The 18,206-nt window shown below is 50.2% G+C and overlaps 3 protein-coding genes across 3 annotated transcripts; 1 reads left to right on the top strand and 2 right to left on the bottom strand.

Annotated features, from left to right (window-relative positions):
* Nucleotides 1-5,125: 5,125 nt before the first annotated feature.
* SIT1 (signaling threshold regulating transmembrane adaptor 1) lies at nucleotides 5,126-6,284 on the bottom strand. The gene is made up of 5 exons (XM_012656211.1): nucleotides 6,174-6,284; nucleotides 5,920-6,055; nucleotides 5,778-5,836; nucleotides 5,607-5,668; nucleotides 5,126-5,518 (listed from the first exon to the last, which is right to left on the bottom strand). Exons 1-5 carry the CDS (start codon nucleotides 6,211-6,213, stop codon nucleotides 5,285-5,287), a joined length of 531 nt encoding a protein of 176 aa, XP_012511665.1. The 5' UTR covers nucleotides 6,214-6,284; the 3' UTR covers nucleotides 5,126-5,284.
* Nucleotides 6,285-11,118: 4,834 nt separating this feature from the next.
* CCDC107 (coiled-coil domain containing 107) lies at nucleotides 11,119-13,551 on the top strand. Its single transcript, XM_012655885.1, has 6 exons — nucleotides 11,119-11,240; nucleotides 11,331-11,482; nucleotides 12,791-12,854; nucleotides 12,948-13,038; nucleotides 13,137-13,249; nucleotides 13,331-13,551. Exons 1-6 carry the CDS (start codon nucleotides 11,135-11,137, stop codon nucleotides 13,549-13,551), a joined length of 747 nt encoding a protein of 248 aa, XP_012511339.1. The 5' UTR covers nucleotides 11,119-11,134.
* Nucleotides 13,552-14,169: 618 nt separating this feature from the next.
* On the bottom strand, nucleotides 14,170-17,716 carry ARHGEF39 (Rho guanine nucleotide exchange factor (GEF) 39). Its single transcript, XM_012655874.1, has 9 exons — nucleotides 17,564-17,716; nucleotides 17,275-17,369; nucleotides 16,877-16,997; nucleotides 16,500-16,618; nucleotides 15,463-15,533; nucleotides 15,083-15,211; nucleotides 14,696-14,925; nucleotides 14,365-14,453; nucleotides 14,170-14,185 (listed from the first exon to the last, which is right to left on the bottom strand). Exons 1-9 carry the CDS (start codon nucleotides 17,699-17,701, stop codon nucleotides 14,170-14,172), a joined length of 1,008 nt encoding a protein of 335 aa, XP_012511328.1. The 5' UTR covers nucleotides 17,702-17,716.
* Between the last annotated feature and the right edge of the window lie 490 nt (nucleotides 17,717-18,206).

Below are 18,206 nucleotides of genomic sequence, written 5' to 3'. Positions count from 1 at the left end.
GCTAGGCTGACGCCACGGCACTCTAGCCCGGGCAACAGAGTGAGACTCTGTCTCGAAAAATAAATAAATAAATAAATAAATAAATAAATAAACAAAGGAGGGGAATTCAGTATATTGAAAAGATATCTGCATTTCCATGTTTATTGCAGCACTATTCACAATAGCCAAGATTTGGAATCAACCAAAGTGTCCATCAACAAATGAATGGATAAAGAAAGTGTGGTACAGATATACTATGGAATATTATACAGTCACAAAAAAGAATGAAATCCTGCCATTTGCAACAACACAGATGGAACTGGAGAACATTATGTTAAGTGAAATAAGCCAAGCACAGAAAGACAAATCTCATATGTTCTGACTCTTACGTGGGAGCTAAACATTAAAAACAATTGTTCACATGGAGACAGAGTAGAATGATGGTTACCAGAGGCTGGTAATGGTATCAGGAATGGAGGGATAAAGTGGGGATGATTAATGGATGTAAAAATACAGTTAAATAGGTAGAATGAACAACATTTGCTAGCACAACACAGTGATATAATCAACAGTAAGTTAAAATAACTAAAAGAAGCCAGAGGGGGGCAGAAAACTATGGCGGTTTAGTTTGCTCAGATTCTTCATGGGAACGGGAATGGCTCTTGTTTCAGGCCTACACTGTGTGCACCCAGAGTTAGGACTCACTTGTGGATAGTCTGGTTCAGCATGTGGAAGAATGGCATTCAGTGATCTGTGCCATCACTTCAGATAAAGAAAATGTGGCTGCAGAGATCTCCTTGGGTCACGCTAAGCAGTTGCTAAGAGATATAACTGAACTGCAGACCCTTGGTGAAATATCTTTCAAAAGATCTCTGTATGAGGGGCTGAATGCAGAGCACCACAGAACTAAGATCGCTGTCATCTTCCTGAAAGATGAAGAGTACCATTCTGTGCCTATCATCCCTGGAAGCAGTGTTGGTGGCCTTCTGGTTTTGATTGTGATCATAGTCATCCTGTTCAAGAATGATACCTTTGGCCTGTAATTGGACTTTCCCTCTGTCTTTTCAGTGGCTTTCTCAGAAGAAAAATATCAAAAACTGAACTTGGAGAATATAAGGAAGGCCCAGCTGAAATCAGAAAATCTGTTCACAGAAGAAAATTAGGACCTGAGTCCTCATCCATGGGGAGAGACTATCAACCAAGCTTTAAATTTCTGGAGGACTGGTGTCCTTGTCCTGCTGATTCCCTTTTCTTTTAGGATGATCTAGAGCACTGTTGAACAAATTGTTTGTAGAATATTGTTTTTTAACCATACATTGTCCCAAAAGTGCATTTTATGAAAAGTAAACTTGGGAAACATTTGGTATTAAATAAGTTAAACTGTTTTCTTCACAAAAAATAAAAAATAACAAATAAAATAAAATAAAAAAACTAAAAGACTGGAATTGGAATGTTCCTAACACAAAGAAATGTAAAATGCCTGAGGTGATGGATATCCCAATTACCCTGATTTGATTAATTCACATTGTATTTCTGTATCAAAACATCACAGGTACCCTATAAAGCTATACAACTATTATATACCCGTAATAATTAAAAATAAATAATTAAAAAAAAAAAAGACGTGGTCTCCCTCCGCGTTCCAGTTGTTTCCCTCCCTGTAGCCAAAACCAGCTTGGAAGTTTAAACACCTCTTTGGCAGACTGCAGAGCAAAGCAGTGTTGGATAGCTTCTGAAACCCCTCCCAACCTATAAGTTATTACTTAAGAACTTCCTGTCATTGAACCTTTGACTATCCCAAAGACTCTTCCTCTTCAGGTCTTAAGTTTATCCCTGTTCTCCCAGGTGGGATCTCAGGAAGAGGGGAAAAGCTGCGGCCCCAAAGGACCCTGGTGGTTCCCCCTAAGGGTCTGCCCCCTGGGAATTTGCCTAGGACAGGCGCTCCTTTCGGCTGGAATTGTAAACCGGTGAGGCCAAAGAGTCCACTAAAGAAAGCACCTAAAGTTACAGAGGGGGAGAGAAGTGACAGGTATTTGGTAGGACAAATTAACCAGCTAGAGAGGTGTGGCAAGGGGGGACCCTTGCAAGGCGTTTGAGGAGGATCTGGCTGCCACAACTCAAGTTCCTAGATTCAGGGATCAGTTAGGAAGCTGCCACAGTGTTCAGTGTTCAGTGTCCTAGTGTTCAGTGCTGAGGGCCTGGTGGCGAGCACGCGCCTCGGTGATGTAGACAAGATAACAAGGTAAGAAAAACTGAATGGTTGTAGAGAGGATCCGGGCTTTGGGGACTGGAAGGAAAACAAAGTTGAAATCATATACCTCGCTACAGTTACACATGAAAAATAAAATCGTTTTACAGAAACTCAATTTACAAGCGACTGTTTGGGGGCAGTCATGTCACCCAGCTCCAAACGGAGAGAGTTCGCAAAGCTCTGAGAACTTGGCAGACGGCTGCGGGGACGGCGGGGACGGCGGGACCTGAGCTCTCGGATGGCCCGAGCCGCGGGACTACAACTTCCGGGATGCCGCGGACCAGGCAGCAATACGCCTGCGCAGAGGCGACGGCGACTCCGCGTCTCGCCGGGCGGGGGCGCTGGGGGCTCAGTCCTGAGCGGACAAGGGCAGCGAACGCCGCCGGCAGCCGCTGGTCGGGAGGGCGCGTTTCGGGGAGGAGGTCTACCGCCTGGCTTGGGAGCGTTGGAGCCCTCTGCTCTGATTCCAGGCTCTGATTCCGGCCTCTCCCAGGGTAGAGCTGTCACGTCCTCCTGGCGCGAACACACTGAGCCATCTTAAGAAGCATAGCCTCGCTCAGAACCCCACATCCCACTGCCAGTGGTTCCCCGCATCCGGTGTCCGCCCCCAAAGCTACCCTCCCTCCCACGCAGCTCCAGCTGCCTGCCCTTAACCGCGGCCTAGGCGTCTCCTGGGGAGGCCCGGGCTGGGGTTCTCAGAGGTCCAGGGACCCTGGAGCATTTGTTTTCTGGGGGTGTGGGGTCCCTTTCTCATTGGGACCACCAGGCCGCAATCATGTGCGCGGTTCCCTCCTGGACGGTTTTCTCTGGAGCTCTAAGTGGGAAGGAGAGAAACTTGGAAGTGAAAGCCTCACCTTCCTCTTTCGTCTGCCCCCAAACCTCAAAGGTCTGTCAAGCCGGACCTGCCTCTACGAGGCCCTGGGGGGAGACTTCAGTGAAATATCTAAGAAGGAGTTCACCAGCTTGGAGCTTTTGCCGCAGGGAGGGACAGATCACAGGCTACAGGGAAGGAGGGAGGAGCAACCAATGGATGTTGCCATGGGATTGGGAGTGGGGGATGTTCCAGGCTCTAACTAGAAAGATGGAGGGTGTGCTAGGTAGGACCTTTTAATTTAACCTCCTAAACATCTCTTTCTAGTCCATCTTCTCCTCTCCATCCTCATTGCCACTGTCACCATTTTCTCTCAGATTCTGCAACAGCTTCCAAAAGGCACAGCCTGACTGCAGTCTGCTGGCCTCCCAATCAACACAGCAGCCAGCAGAGCTATAGCCTGTATCCGACTGTGTTCATCCCTTGCTTAAAAACCTTCAGTGACTACCTTTCACCTCACCTACAGGATAAAGTCCAAACTCCTTGGCATGGTTTACAGGCCCAGTGTGATCTGGCTTTGGTCCACCCCTCCAGCCTCATCTTGCCATTTCTTCCTAACCCTACCCTATCCTACCCTAACCCTAACCCCAACCCTATCCCTCCAGCCATGCTGAATGCACTTCTGTCAGCTCCTCCAAAGAAGCCTCTCCTTTGCCTTGTGGTTCCTTCTGCCTGGAACATCTCTGTCCTTCAGTTCTCGCTGCAGACTCCTACTATGTGTCATGTGCCTCCTTACAAGTCACTTCACCTGTGAGCTCCTATAGAGGACCCTGTATTTCTCTTATTTTAGTAATACCTAGCATTATTGAGCACTCATCGTCTTCTAAGTGCTCTACTCATAGCAATTCAATTAAACCTCACAACAGCCTTTTTTTAAAGTAGACACCATTAATATCCTCCCCATCTTACAGATTCAGAAACCAAGGCCCAGTTGCTCAAGAACACACAGCTGGTAAGTAGTAGACATGGAATTTCAACTCAGGCAGTCTGGCTCCTAAGCCCACAGTTCTAATCTCGGTGCCACCTTGCCTACCGCAGCATGCCACGTGGTGCAGGAGGCTGGAGTTAAGAATTAAGCAGATGATGGGTGGACAGGCAGAGATGATTGGATGGGGATTAAAATGAAAGTGGTGACAAACAAAACTGTTACCAGGATTGTGGGTGACAATTGAGACAGTGAAGCGGAGATGGACTGTTGCCATAGTGATGTGGTGACAAGAGGGCCCATGGTGGTATAAGATGAGAGTGCAGATGAGGCTACTGATGCCAAAACAGGGGTACAGGTGGGACTCCTGGGGGACGAGGGAGGATGGAGGGGCTAGGCTGGCAGGTTGTGGGGGTGGCCGCAGAGTTATAGAGGTCATGGGAGAGTAGTCAGGGGCTGGTGAGCTTGCAGGCCCGGGGGGAATGTGGTGGCTCTGAGGGCAGATCCTGGGGATGTTATAGCAGCCGCAAGAGCAGCTGAGGAGCTGGGCTCCGACCTCCACCCCTGGCACCCACCTCTGCAGTGCTGGTGTGGCAGCCCCTTTTGGCCCTTTGTCCCCCACTAGGCATCCCCAGAAGTGCTCTGTGCAGACAGCAAAGCTCACATCCCCACCTGTGGGGCCTGTTGCCAGTCTGCAGCCCTCTAGGTAAAATCTGAACACTTTTTGAGAAGTTTTATTTGAAAACTTGGGGACAGGACAGAGACAGCAGGATGAAGACCTGTCAGAGTTCCCAGGTCAGAAGCCAGGCTCGAGTCCCTCAGGTCTCTAGGGTCCAGGACCCCTCCAGCCTGTGAGCTTCCAAGGGTATACCCACCCACATTCTCTCAGGCTCTTACCCCCTCCCCCACTGCCCACTTCCTGTGCCCAAGGAGATGCTGGGGTGTCAGGGGTAGACTATAGAGTGGGGGAGGATCTGGTTAAACTCCAGAAGGAGGTGCAGGTGAGAACCAGGGAGTTTGGGGGCTGAGAGGAACAGATAGAAAAATGAGGTGGGGATGGGGCCACGCCGTTGCCTCCTCCATCCTCAAGAAACAGTGCGCCCAAGATGTCTCCTCACAGCTCAGATAGGAAGTTCAGGGTAGATCACATCCTGTGACTAGGCAATGGCGCCCTGTCTTTGGGGGCTGGTTGGGGAACATTCATGCCCTACTCCAGGGGAGGCTGGGCAGCGTGTGCCCTGCTGTGCCAGGCTCCGTCTCAGCTGGCCGCAGGCTGGCTGTTGGCGTAGGCCTGGTCGGGGAAGGAAGCCCGGGCCCTGCGCGTCTGGGCACACACCGAGGCGTAGAGCTCTGGCTCGGGGCCCGAGGCCTGGGGCTTTGGCTCAGAGTCCAGCACCACCTCCGAGTACTTGATGGGAGTCCCAGGGGTGGGGATCCGGCCCTGAGGAGGCCGAAGCTGCAGGCTGGTATAGCACGTCACCTCCTCCGCAGCCTGGAGATGCAAGGCCATTAGAAGTTCACTGGACCCTTGAAAAAGCCTCCTCCTTCCCTTCCCTATTCTTCAGCCATAGCTGACTCACCCTGGCAGGGCCTCCGGCAGTTGGATCCTGCTGGTCCTGCGCTGGTTCTTGATTCAGCCGCCCTGGGCAGGGAACAGGAATCTGGTCAGCTACGTCTTCCTCCTCCTGCACATCCTCATCCCACCCACCCTCGACCTGGCCTCTGCACTCCTCCCATTGCCGGCTCCCTACCTGTCTGGAGATAATGCAGGTTCCCATACAGGGGGACCTCTTCCACAGACCCTCCAGAGCTGCAACAGAGTTTAGGGCATGAGTGGGCACTTCTCCGTAAGAGGGAACTCTCAATCAACCCATCCTTGTTGTCCTCACTCACCGTCCCTGCCCCAGATGGCCCCTGCCCCAGCCACTGATCCACTGGGACAAGTGTGCAGCCAGTGAGATGAGAAGCAGCAGCGTCACAGCCCCTAGGAGGGCCCACAGTCCCCAGGCCTGGTCTGTGGAGGGGATTCCTGTGGATATGAGAGGATGGGGGATGTTACTGCCCAGCCCACCCCCCCCCAGGTCCCAGCAAGTGGGATGTGGGCCACTTGACCCCTCCCCTGGGAGCCCCTGCCCCGCCCAGCTCACCCGGAGCTAGTAGATCTGTGCAGTTGTCACCTCCGCTCATGACTGTTATGTGAGAGTCGAGTCCACGATCACTGCCCAGAGCCAAGGGTAGGTCCCGTTCATGGCCTGACACCTGCCACAGCCCACCTCACCCCCACGCTGCCCTGGGCCTGGCCCCCACAGCTCAGCATCCCCAATACTGGTAGTGGCAAAGTCACTGGTTTCCGGGGAGGAAGGGGGAGGGCAGGGATGAGCAAAAGAACAAAGACCCCGCCCTGTGCCTGCACCTGCACCACTCCTGCAGCTCCCGAGCTCCCCCAACCCCCATGGTCTTGTGGCCCCCTCAAGAAGAAAGGCAAGCCTGAGTGTGCCACGTGCAGGTGAGCCCCTGAAGACTCTGAGGGGGCAGAAGGGGCCTGAGGCAGGACCGACAAGGACAGGAGCACACCTTCTGCCCCAGGATGCCCCCCTTACTCCCTGACTCTGAGTCCCATGGGGGAGAATGTATTGCTTAAAGAGGATGTTACAAAGTGGAAAGGCGTGGGGGGGGTGCCCCTCCGGGTACCTGCAATCCCATCACACCCGAAGGCTGATCTGAGAACAGGTGTTTAGATGGTCCTTGTCGTTGTTATTAATACTATCACTAGTATTACAGTTTGGGGCATAGAGAAAGCTAGATTCCCCACCCCCGACCCACTCCATCGAAATTGTCCCTAAGAACTGTCACTCTCAATAGTTAATTGCATTAAAGAAATCTCTGCCCCAAGACTATCCTGGGAAATTGAGCCCATCTTTGCACTTGTTCACTTCAAGGAGTGGAGTACCTGCTGTGCCTAGGGATAGCCCAACCACGTGGGAGGCTGTCGGTGTGCGAATTGGTGTGGGAAGAGGGGTTTTAAGTTCTAAATATAAACCCTAGACCAGAAGTCAGAGATGTGTTTTGTCTGGCCCATACATTTTTTTTCTTTTCTTCCTTTTTTTTTTTTTCCTGTCTTAAATCCAGATTCAAATATACATTTTTTTTTTAAATTTGAATTTGTTTCAGTGGCTGACAATGTGGGTGGCAGGAGAAGTCCTGCCTTTTGGGTTGCAGGCAGTAAGGGGGTGCATTGTCCATAGAAGATTTAAAAAATAAAACAGACTAAAAATCAGTTCTCTTTTTATTATCACCATTTATTATTCACTACTCTTAAAAAATGTCAGTGATAGGCCAGGTGCTGTGGCTCATGCCTGTAATCCCAGCACTTTGGGAGGCTGAGGCAGGAGGGTCATCTGAGGCCTAGAGTTCAAGACCAGCCTGGAGAAAGGTAGTGAGACCCTCATTTCTACAAAAATAAATAAATAAATAAAAGACTCTTTAATCAACTATATGTAAGGATTGACAAGTCTGGTTATATTTTCTATTGAATATGCAAAGATTACTTGTGACAAATTTACAGAAGGATCAAAAAAGAAATTATAATGCTAGTCATTACTCAGACTGATCAATATGTAGGTATAAGTTTTTTACCCCTTTTCTCAAAAAATACAATAATGTAATTGGAAGTATCAACCTATTACCTTTTCCTTTCTTGTTCTGTAATGTTTGATTTAAAACATTTAACTATATATATTATACACACACACACACACACACACAGAGCGACATTTCAGTCAACAATGGACCACATATATCATGGTGATCCCATAAGATTATAACACCTTATTTTTACTGTGCCTTTTCTATATTTAGATATACAAATACTTACCATCATGTTACAGTTGCCTACAATATTCCATACAGTAACATGCTGTACAGGTTTGTAGCCCAGGAGCAATAGGCTATGCCATATGACTTAAGTGGGTAGTAGGCTATACCATCTAGGTTTGTAAAAATACACTCCATGATGTTTGCACACAACAATACCACCTAATGTCACATGTCTCAGTAGGTATCCCTATCATTAAGCGATGCATGACTGTATTTTTATGCCAGCATAATTATATATAGAAAGTTCAATAAAAGAAAATATTTACTATCTGAATTTCTTTTCTGACTTTTATTATTCATTTCATTTCATAATTATTACTAAAAATAATTTCATCATATGGAGAATTTTTAAAAATGATCCACTTGGTATCAAATATGCTAAGTATGCCACTGATTCCTTATCAACACTTAAAAATTGAGAGATTTCCAATTTTAATTTTTTTTTTTCTTTTGAGACCGTCTTGCTCTGTTACCCTGGGTAGAGTGCCCTGGCATCAGCCTACCTCACAGCAACATAGAACTCCTGGGCTCAAGCGATCCTCCCGCCTCGGCCTGCCACAGTGCCAGGATTACAGGGGTGAGCCACGGCTCCGGGCCAAGAGATTTCCAATTTTAAAAATCCTGATTTGTCCGCTGGGCGCGGTGGCTCACGCCTGTAATCTTAGCACTCCGGGAGGCTGAGGCAGTAGAGGATGGCTTGAGCTCCAGGAGTTTGAGACCAGCCTGAGCAAGAGTGAGACTCGGTCTCTACCAAAAAGAAAAAAATCGGCCAGGCTTCATGGCGTGCGCCTGTAGTCCCAGCTACTCCGGAGGCTGAGGTAAGAGGATCACTTGAGCCCAGAAGTTGGAGGTCGCAGTGAGCTACGATAACACCACTGCCCTCTACTCAGAGCAACAGAGTGAGACTCTGTCTCGACAACAACAAAAAAAGGAAGCTGAACAACCCCTCCTCTCAACCCCCACTTTCATATTTAAAAAAAATCCTGATTTGCTGATTGTTTTGAAAAAAGAAAAAAATCAAAAGATCTGGTAGGGACCACTAATCCTATTACAGCTGGCCTGAACCTCTCATTTACATCGACTATGCCAACTGCCTTAGATTGAGGGTTTGGATTACCCTGATCTGCATACCCAGGCTGCCTCTGGAGACTATGACAACTCCCCTGAGTGCAGGCGTCTCGCTGCCCTGCCCTCACCCCTTGCTTTCTGGAAAAACAGGAAGACACACCAATATTTCATTCATGTATTTAACACACGTGTACCGATTGCCTGTTTATGTGCCAAGCTCTGCAGATAGCAATGTGAATGCAACATGGTTTCTTTCCTCAGAGAGCTCTTGGTCTAGTTGGGAAGATGATCCTGTGTATCCCAGACAATGAAAAGGCGATGTGGGACGGAAAGGAATACCTGTCGGCCTGGAGAGGTCGTGGAAGGCAAGGAGCGGGAAAGGCTGGTGAAGCAGATGGTCTTGAGAGACAGAAAAGAGTTGGAATCGCCGCCCTGCCTCTTACCTGATTAATAGTCTACTTAACCTTCCTGAATGGTAGTTTCCTCATTCTTTGAAAGAGCTTAATTATATTACCCTTTTGGGGTCGTTTTGAACATTCATTAATTTCATTCAACAAGGATTCATTGAGTGTCTGCTACCGCTAGGTGCTGTGCTAGGCTCTGGAAGTAAAACGATAAGGAAGAAAAGAGACGTGGCCCCTGCCCTGGTGGTATAGTCTGGTGGTGATGAAGAAAGTAAAATAGTTGCACTAAGGAATAAATTAGAAGTTGGGTTAAGGGCTCTGAATGAAGGGAACACACGAGCTGAAGGTTACGTAGAAGTCAACTGTGCAGAAAGGGAATAACGGCTGAACATCCCGAGTCAGTGTAATTTCATCCGCCTGCCTCACGGTAGCTGCGCAGTAGTGATTAATCACTACTAGGCACGGTTCCGAGCACTTAGATTTTCTGATTTAATCGTCATAACAACTCTTGAGGTATATGCACATTACCTCCGTTCCTCAGAGTGGAAACTAAGGCACGGAGAGTAATTAGCTTTCACGAAGTCACCTGCTCTTGAGTAGACGAGGCAGGATTACCAGCCCAGGCAGAGTCCAAACCATGCTACACAATAAATGGCGGCTATTTTGGCATTTGCCAGATGAAGAGGGCGGTAGAAGAGGAGGCCGTTATAGTAATAGGGGACTAAAAACGTTAGGATCCCGCGATGTACTAGGGGCATGAGAAGCGGGTCCCTACTTCGAAGAGGAGGGAACTCGAAACCATGAATAAAAAGCAGCGGTGGCCGGGCGCGGTGACTCAAGCCTGTAGTCCTAGCACTCTGGGAGGCCGAGGCGGGCGGATTGCTTGAGCTCAGGAGTTCGAAACCAGCCTTAGCAAGAGCGAGACTCCATCTCTACTAAAAATAGAAAGAAATTAATCGTCCATCTAAAAATACATAGAAAAAATTAGCCGGGCGTGGTGGCGCATGCCTGTAGTCCCACCTACTCGGGAGGCTGAGGCAGAAGGATCGCTTGAGCCCAGGAGTGTGAGGTTGCTGTGAGGTAAGCTGACGCCACGGCACTTACTCTAGGCCCGGCAAAAGAGTGAAACTCTGTCCCAAAAAAAAAAAAAAAAGCAGCCGCGCTGAGAATGAGCCCCGTGTGGTTGGTGCGCGAAGACGCACTGCCTGCGTAACTAGTAGAGCTGACGGACGACGCCCCCCGCGGCCACGCCGCTCGGCGGAATTCGCTTCTTGGCAGACTTTACAGTGGGAAGCGGAGGGATGTCTACGTGCGCGTGCACGCGGCACTCTCTGCCCGAGGTCCGGGGACTTTCCCCTAGGCGGAAGAATAAGGAACTAGTCCCCCGTCTGTAGCCTAGGAAACAGGCCTTCAGCACGACCTACTTGTTAGCATTCTCCCGCTACCCCTTTATAAGCCTGTGAGAAACTTTGTCTTTCGGTTACGGTGAGAAAGTTGGTGATATGGAATATAAAAATGAACCACTTTTTGGCACAAGATTGTAGGCTTCTAGATGCACTGTGCCTATTGGAATGCCTAAAGAGATGATAAACAAATTTGGGAAAACCAGAATGACACGTATTTGCTTTATGCAAATACTCTCCGGTCCCGCCCCCGCGTGGGCGTGGCCACCCTGAGAGACCCAGAGTAGGATCTACTCAGCAGCGCGTGTGCGCGTGCGCGCACACGCGCTGCTGGGGCCCTCAGTGTGTGGGCCGGCAATGGCGGGCGCGCTCTCGTTGTCTGGCGTGCTGGGGCTGCTACTTGTGTCTGCGCTGCCCGGGGTTCTCGGAGACCGTGCCAGCCCCGACTTCCGGGCACACACAGGTACCAGCGAGGGCTGCTGGAGGGAGGCTGGGACTACCCACAAGTCCCAGGCCTCAGGTCAGCTGACCCACCTCTGCCTTCCCTCTGCAGGGAACCCCTCCCAGGTCGGCTCTGGGGCCACAGAAGCCCGGCAGCGATTGCCGCCTAAGGACCAGCGCGAGCGGGCCCGGACTGGGGCCCTGCCTTTGGGGGCGCTGTACACCGCGGCCGTCGTGGCTTTTGTGCTGTACAAGTGTTTGCAGGTGCGGGACGGCTGGGGGTGAGGGTGCCCTGGACCTGAATCTCCCATGGGGGCACTATGGTACCAAGAACAAGACACGTTCTTTGGCTTTCCAACGGTATGGGGTTATTTTGAGGATCCTACGAGATAATGGATGTGAAGGGCGAGTAGTAAAATTGTAAATAAATAATGATCCTCACACTTAATCCTCCTACAATCCAAAGAAGAGCTCGAGGTCACCCAGAGTTAGTAACTGGTGGAGCTGGGATTTGAACCCAGCTACTGTCCCTACTACGATAGTGCAGTCCCAGCCTTGGCACAAGCGGTTGATTGCTGCAGCCACAGTGTTTCTAGAGTTCAGGATGCCAAGGGGTCTCACATTCCCTTGGGAAGGAAGTCCTCAGGTGTGAGTTGACAGTACATTTTGGTGGATTGCATTAGTTGAAATGGAAAGTAGTACCTCTCAGGCCCCATCACTTACTGGCATTAGGAAATAGAGGGTTGAACCAATGTGGAAATGTGAAACTAGAAGAGATAGCTAATAATAATGCCAAGTAGATTCGACAGGATAGGATGATGGGACTGAATTTAATGATGAAATTTAACAAGAATAGATTAATAAATTCTATTATTGGCCCAAGTACAGTATGGAAGAAACATAACTTAGCAGCTCTTATGAAAGGGGCTTAGGCATTCCAGTTGACTAATAAGTGCATTATGTGATGTGACAACCCACTTCCCAACTCAATGCTAGGAACAAGGTACCGTGCTTTGTCTGCTAATCATAACACTCCTGGAGAATTTTATTCTCCTCAGGACACTGCTTTAAGAATACAAAATGCTCAGTAAAGCAACCAGAGAAAACCATGTGAAACGAGCACTGACTGAAAAGACTGAAGATACTAAACCAGAAAAAACCTGGGAAAGAGGGTGGGGTAATATAACCATTGTCTTCAAATTCCTGGGGGGCTATCATGTTGAAGAGACATTATTTTGGAAGTCTCTAATCAGCATTATTGAAAGAAGATACATGAAGGACAAATTATGTCTTTGTATATGAGCTGTCTAACAACCAGACCGTTATCAAACTGGGGAGAGTTGCTCATTCCTGGAAGTGTCTCAGTAGACTGAATGACCACGTGTGGGGCATATTGACAAGTTGCTTCATGTCCTGGGTGAGGAGCTAGACTAGAGTGGTTGTGATCCTCTGAGGTAAAAACCCAGTAGCCTTCTGTACCTCAAATTGTGCTCCTCTCCTGACTGGCTTTGGAGACTGAGGTGATGGAGCAGAACCTTGTTGCTGCAGTATTGCCCTTTCTTTCTTCCACAGCAGGGGAGAGATGAGGCCGCAGTTCTCCAAGAGAAGGCAGGCAAGAAGCAATCGTTGCAGTTAGGTGGGTTTAGCAGATGTCTATGCTTGGTGGAGGGAGATCAGGAGACAGCAGAAGATATGTAACCATTGTCCCCCTTTTCTCCCTTACCTCCAGAGCAACAGCTGGCTCAACTGACTCAACAAGTGGCCCAGACAGAGCAGCACCTGAACAATCTGATGGCCCAGCTGGACCCCCTCTTTGAGCGGTGAGGAAAGCAATGACCTGTGAATTTTTGGGGAGATTGGGGCAGGTGAGAGGAATGGGGACATAGATTGGGCAGCCCCTTAGTGGACGTTTCTGCAGTGTGACTACCCTGGCTGGAGCCCAGCAGGAGCTTCTAAACATGAAGCTATGGACCATTCACCAGCTGCTCCAAGATAACAAGCCAGACAAAGGCATGGAGGTTCCAGAACCAGGTAAAGGGTTGGGAGGTGAGTCTGGTGGAAGTGGAGACAAAGTCTCTGAAACTGGAACACACCTGATCTTTCCCCTCACAGAAGCCAACATACCCTTTCCCGAGGACTTACGTCTAGAGGAGGACGAGGAGGAGCCTGTAAACTGGAGCACAGAGACATGGAACCTAGCCACTTCCTGGGAGGTGGAGCAGGGGCTAAGGAGAAGGTGCAGCAGGGCTGCAGCAAAGGGCCCCAATCACAGCCCCAGCCGGGAAGGAGGGACCACAGCTGAGGATTTAGTAAAACAAAGTCTGTTGTTGTGACTGGCTGCTTCTGTGTGCTTTTTCCATCCCAGCTGGTCGTACACACCCATAGTAGGTGCCTGAGGACAGCTAGGCCTTCTTGAAAAGCTTCCCTTATTAGGACAAAAAGAGGCTGCCTTCCAGTGTGAGAGCAGAGAAGATAGAGGGAGCTCCAGTTCTTTTCCTGGTATTCCTGAGGCCACCAGCATGCCAGGCTTCAGGGCTTGAAAATCCCTTTTCTCATAGCAAAGCTGAGACAGAAAGATCTTTCCAAGAAAAAAAAAAAAACCACTTTATTAAAATCCAGTGAAAAAATAAACTATAGAAACACAACATAAAAATAGCCACATTTACAAGCTGCAACCTTGATAAATGACTGGCCATAGACACAGCACTGAGTTGATCAGTCCCAAGTCCCCTCATTTGTGTCAGGGGCTGGTTCAGTGAAGGTTCAGTTGGGTCTTGATTCTTGGGAGCTGGTCAAATGACCCAGAGTAGCTCAGTCCCTGGAGAACACAAAATGACTCTTGTCAAACCAGGAAGGGTTCTGTTTTGTTTAATACTGAAAAAGATTCCTTTGTACCCCTGGCTCTGACCTATTCTTGAAGTATCCTGAGTTCCGGAATTTGTAAGATTCCTCTAGTTCTTCTGGCTGCTGTGGAGAGAAGTCAGTCAGTCCAGGCACTGGCATGAGTGCTCTATTCAGACAAGATCACCCGTGGGATTGGGGGAAGGGGTCCCAGACAGAGTAGGACATGAGATAGGATCAGAACTGCTCATTTCCAGCTTGTGGGCCTCATCACAGCACTGTTCCTGAGGGAAGGCTAAACTTACTTGATAGCCAAAGTCAGACTGTGGTACCAGTGTGACAACTCCTCCTGGTCTGTGGACATGAGCAGTAGCTTCTCGTAAGGGAAGGACAGCTAAGGAGAGACCACCTCTTAGTGCATGGCTCAGAAAGGTCCAGGCAAAAGCTGAAACCCTTGCTGTTTCCATGGAGGTAATTCAGGGATGAGATGAGAACTAAACATCAAGCCCAAGCCCCAGCAATCCTCTCAATGTAGACAGTTCTGTTCCTACAAAAAGGGACCCAGGCCAAGGAGATAAGCTGGTCCATAAGCATTTAAGAGAGATTTTGTGCCTAGGGTTCCCACCCATTACTTACACTGAGTAGTCCACCACAAGGGCCTCCTGAGTGGCCAAATACCCTTTGGAGTTGACATTGGGCCATGGGGTAGAGGGCCCTGCAGGAAAATGTACCACTCTGCAGCAGGTGCAATGGAGGTCGAGGCTTGGCCATGAGGAGCACATCGGAGAAGAGGAAGAACATGCGGGGCCGAGGCTCCCCACGGGGAGGCACGACCAGCAGCCAGCCCTGGCGCAGGAACCAGCGTCCTGGGGGATGGGAGAGCTATTATTCTGGTGCAGCTCCAGGACCCATGGGATAGAAGGAAAGGGATGCTGAGAAAATCGGGGGTATGTGCTGGCTCTATAGAGGAAGAGGGGTAAGAGAGAGGCAGTTGAGGGTTGGGGGGTGAAGTACACAGACTACCTGAGGTAAGCCCCTTTGCCTGGCGTCCACTGAGCAGAGCCTGGACACGCCGGAGGTGCTGGTCATTCTTCTGTTTCTGACCAATGCTGTGGACTCTCTGGGCAGTCTCACTTACCAGCCGGGCAGCCCCTGCAATAACATCCCCCACCTCACTCCCAACACAATTTTGACTTTGGGTGACTGGTGGTAGTGAAAGACAGGCTATTCTGGAGGAGACCAGGGTCAGGGTCTAACTTCTTGAAGAAAAGGCAGGGCAATAGGGACACTGTATACATGTTGATGGAAGACAGGGACATACCAGACATTGTTGGATGTCAGAATCAGAAAGGGATACAGGAGAGGAAGCCTCCTGCCTGAGCTTTAGAAGAGCAAGAACCTACGTGTGAGCTGTTTGTGGTCAGGGCTGTTGGGACCTGTGTTTTCAGCCAAAGCAACGATGAGATTCTCATACCTGGAATTGTGCAGTGGGACATCTATGAGAGGAGGTAGAGGTGGCAAAATTACCCCATCTGATAAAAAGATCACCCCCTACACATACTTCAGTTGCAAGGCCAAAAACGATCTGCTTCTGGCTATTGTATCCCCCTCTTTAATCTGGGACTCGGAGCTTGGGCTCACGCCACGTGGCCCTCTTGCACTCCACACTTAAGAATCAATGGCAGGCCGGGCGCCGTGGCTCACGCCTGTAATCGTAGCTCTCTGGGAGGCCGAGGCGGGTGGATTGTTTGAGCTCAGGAGTTCGAAACCAGACTGAGCAAGAGCGAGACCCCGTCTCTACTAAAAATAGAAAGAAATTAATTGGACAACTAAAAATATATAGAAAAAACTAGCCGGGCATGGTGGCGCATGCCTGTAGTCCCAACTACTCGGGAGGCTGAGGCAGGAGGATCCTTGAGCCCAGGAGTTTGAGGTTGCTGTGAGCTAAGATGACGCTACGGCACTCTAGCCTAGGCAACACAGTGAGACTCTGTCTCAAAAAAAAAAAAAAAAAAAAAATCAATGGCAGACTGACCATAGTTTGGGAGGCCAGCTGGGAAGGTGAAAGTCAATGAACCCAAGGAGGATGCTATACAGAGAACCCGACTATAAGCTCTTAACTCAGGCTTAACCCAGAGCCAGAAATTCTAAGCTTGGGCAGCCCCTTATCTCAACAAACTTTTCCAGATATTCTGTCTGAGGCCCTAGTAAAGGCCCCTCACTTCAGTGCAGAGTTCCAGGGTCCCAGCTGAGGGCCTGAGGCTGCAGACCCTGGGTACTCCAGTGGGTTCACATTTACTCTTGCAAAAGATTTTTACAAACAATTTGGCTCAAGGGAGAGGCAGAGGATTGGGATAGACCCCAAGGCATCCCACAAAGCTGAGGGCAGCATTCATACAGACACGGAGAGGCTGGTTTGAATCAAGACGAGTTCACTCACTGCTGGAGCCGCTGAAGAGGCAGAGAGAGCAGGTCCTGGAGCTGAAGGCCCCCAAACTCAGGGCGGCCTTCCTGAAGCCGCACAAACCTCCGGAAACATTTGTTTTTCTTTAGCTGCTCCTGGTGGGGGAAAGGGTTGGCAGCCGGGAGACAAGTCACTCCTTTTATTGCATTCATCTGTGTACACATTCCCAGCCATCAGTAAGCGTGTGCTCCTGAGAGAAACTCTGTCTCCCTACAGGGAACTTAGCACAAAGCTGGGCACCCAGAGGGCTCTGTAAGTGCAGGAAATGAATGAAGTTTGGGTCTCCAGATGAAGAGGAAATGTAAGCGTCAAGAGAGGAAAAGGGGTCAGATTTGAGGTCATCTTCAGGTTACCTTCAGGGTAGTCTGGGACCTCTCTGTGTTGGCAGCAAATTGGGTGTAGAGCTCCAGGTGGTGGCAGAAGCATTCCAGCCCTTGGCCCCAGTATCCTCCCTCCAGGTAGGGAAGCAGCTCTCTGTGGGGCAAGGGCAGTAAAGGGGCAGCCCAAGAACTACTCAAGCACCACCTCATTTAATCCTCTTATGAGGCTAGCACTACCCTGGAGGTGGTAGTGCTATTACCCCATTTTACAGATGGAGAACTGCGGCAGGTTAAGGCACTGGGCCAAGGCCGAAGGTGAGGTAACTGGCAGGCTAAGAATAGGAACTTGAGTCTTGCTGAGTGCAAGCTCTGTGCACTGCCAGAGGCCAGGGCGCACCCTCCTTCCCTCTCCCCGCGCCTATTCCACTCACTGGCTTGCACCGTAGATGAGCTCCCAGGACCCGAATAGGGCCTGGCGCTCTAGTGGTCGCAGGGTCCCCTTGGCTTTCAAGATCCCCAAGAAGTACTGCGGAAGGAGAGAATGTTGGTATCTTACCCTGGAGGAGGCTAACGCCAAGGCGCGGCCAGAAAATGTAGAAGTAGAAGTCGGCCCGAGCTACCTACATACAGGGGAAAAGCCCAAGACCACCATACTAGGGGTCACCAACCTCGCAGACACCCTCCCACACCTTGGGGTCCCCGCCCCATCCAGGACCCCACCGTGGCCACCAGCCCCAGCTGTTCCTGGTAGCGCCGCTCAGTCTCCAGCAGCTCCCGGGCGGTGCAGGCACGTTTCCGCTCCCAGCGGGCACGCTGCTCCTGCACTGGGCACCGAGCGCCGGGTCCCGGGCTCTCCATGCCGAGCTGAGGGATCTACACTTCCGGCCGCAGCCCGCCGGAGATTCAAATTCCAACCGCTCCGGGACCGCAGCACGGAGCATGCGCGGCGGCCGGCCGGACGCCGCCGGGTTTCCTCGGCCTCCGCCCCGCCCCACCGCAAGGGCGGTGCTACAGTTGCGCGGGGCTGGCCCGGACAAGGCCGAGTGGGGCGGCTGTGCGGCCCTCCTCTGGGGGGCACTAAGGTGGGGAAGCAGCCTGGACTTTGAGGAGACTTGGGAAGGGGGAGATAATTACGGAACGCATTCTGTCCTGGGCCCATGCCAGACGCCAGCGGGGATCAGTCGTTCCCAATGCTTTCACTACTACTAGGACCTCTCACGGGTCACAAGGTTTGAAATATTTTGGCCCCTGGACAAAAGTTTATAGGTTTTACTCATTTTCACGTTTCATACAGATCCAAAACTTGACAGCCAATTAGCTTCTGTTCATCAGGTGTCAATAACTAACGAAGTGATTTGGAATT

Source organism: Propithecus coquereli, unplaced genomic scaffold, assembly GCF_000956105.1.
Source record: "Propithecus coquereli isolate 6110/MARCELLA unplaced genomic scaffold, Pcoq_1.0 Scaffold114, whole genome shotgun sequence".
In the NCBI taxonomy this organism is placed as follows: Eukaryota; Metazoa; Chordata; class Mammalia; order Primates; family Indriidae; genus Propithecus; species Propithecus coquereli.
The sequence above is the reverse complement of the archived record's forward strand: the minus strand, read 5'-3'. Positions and strand labels throughout refer to the sequence as shown.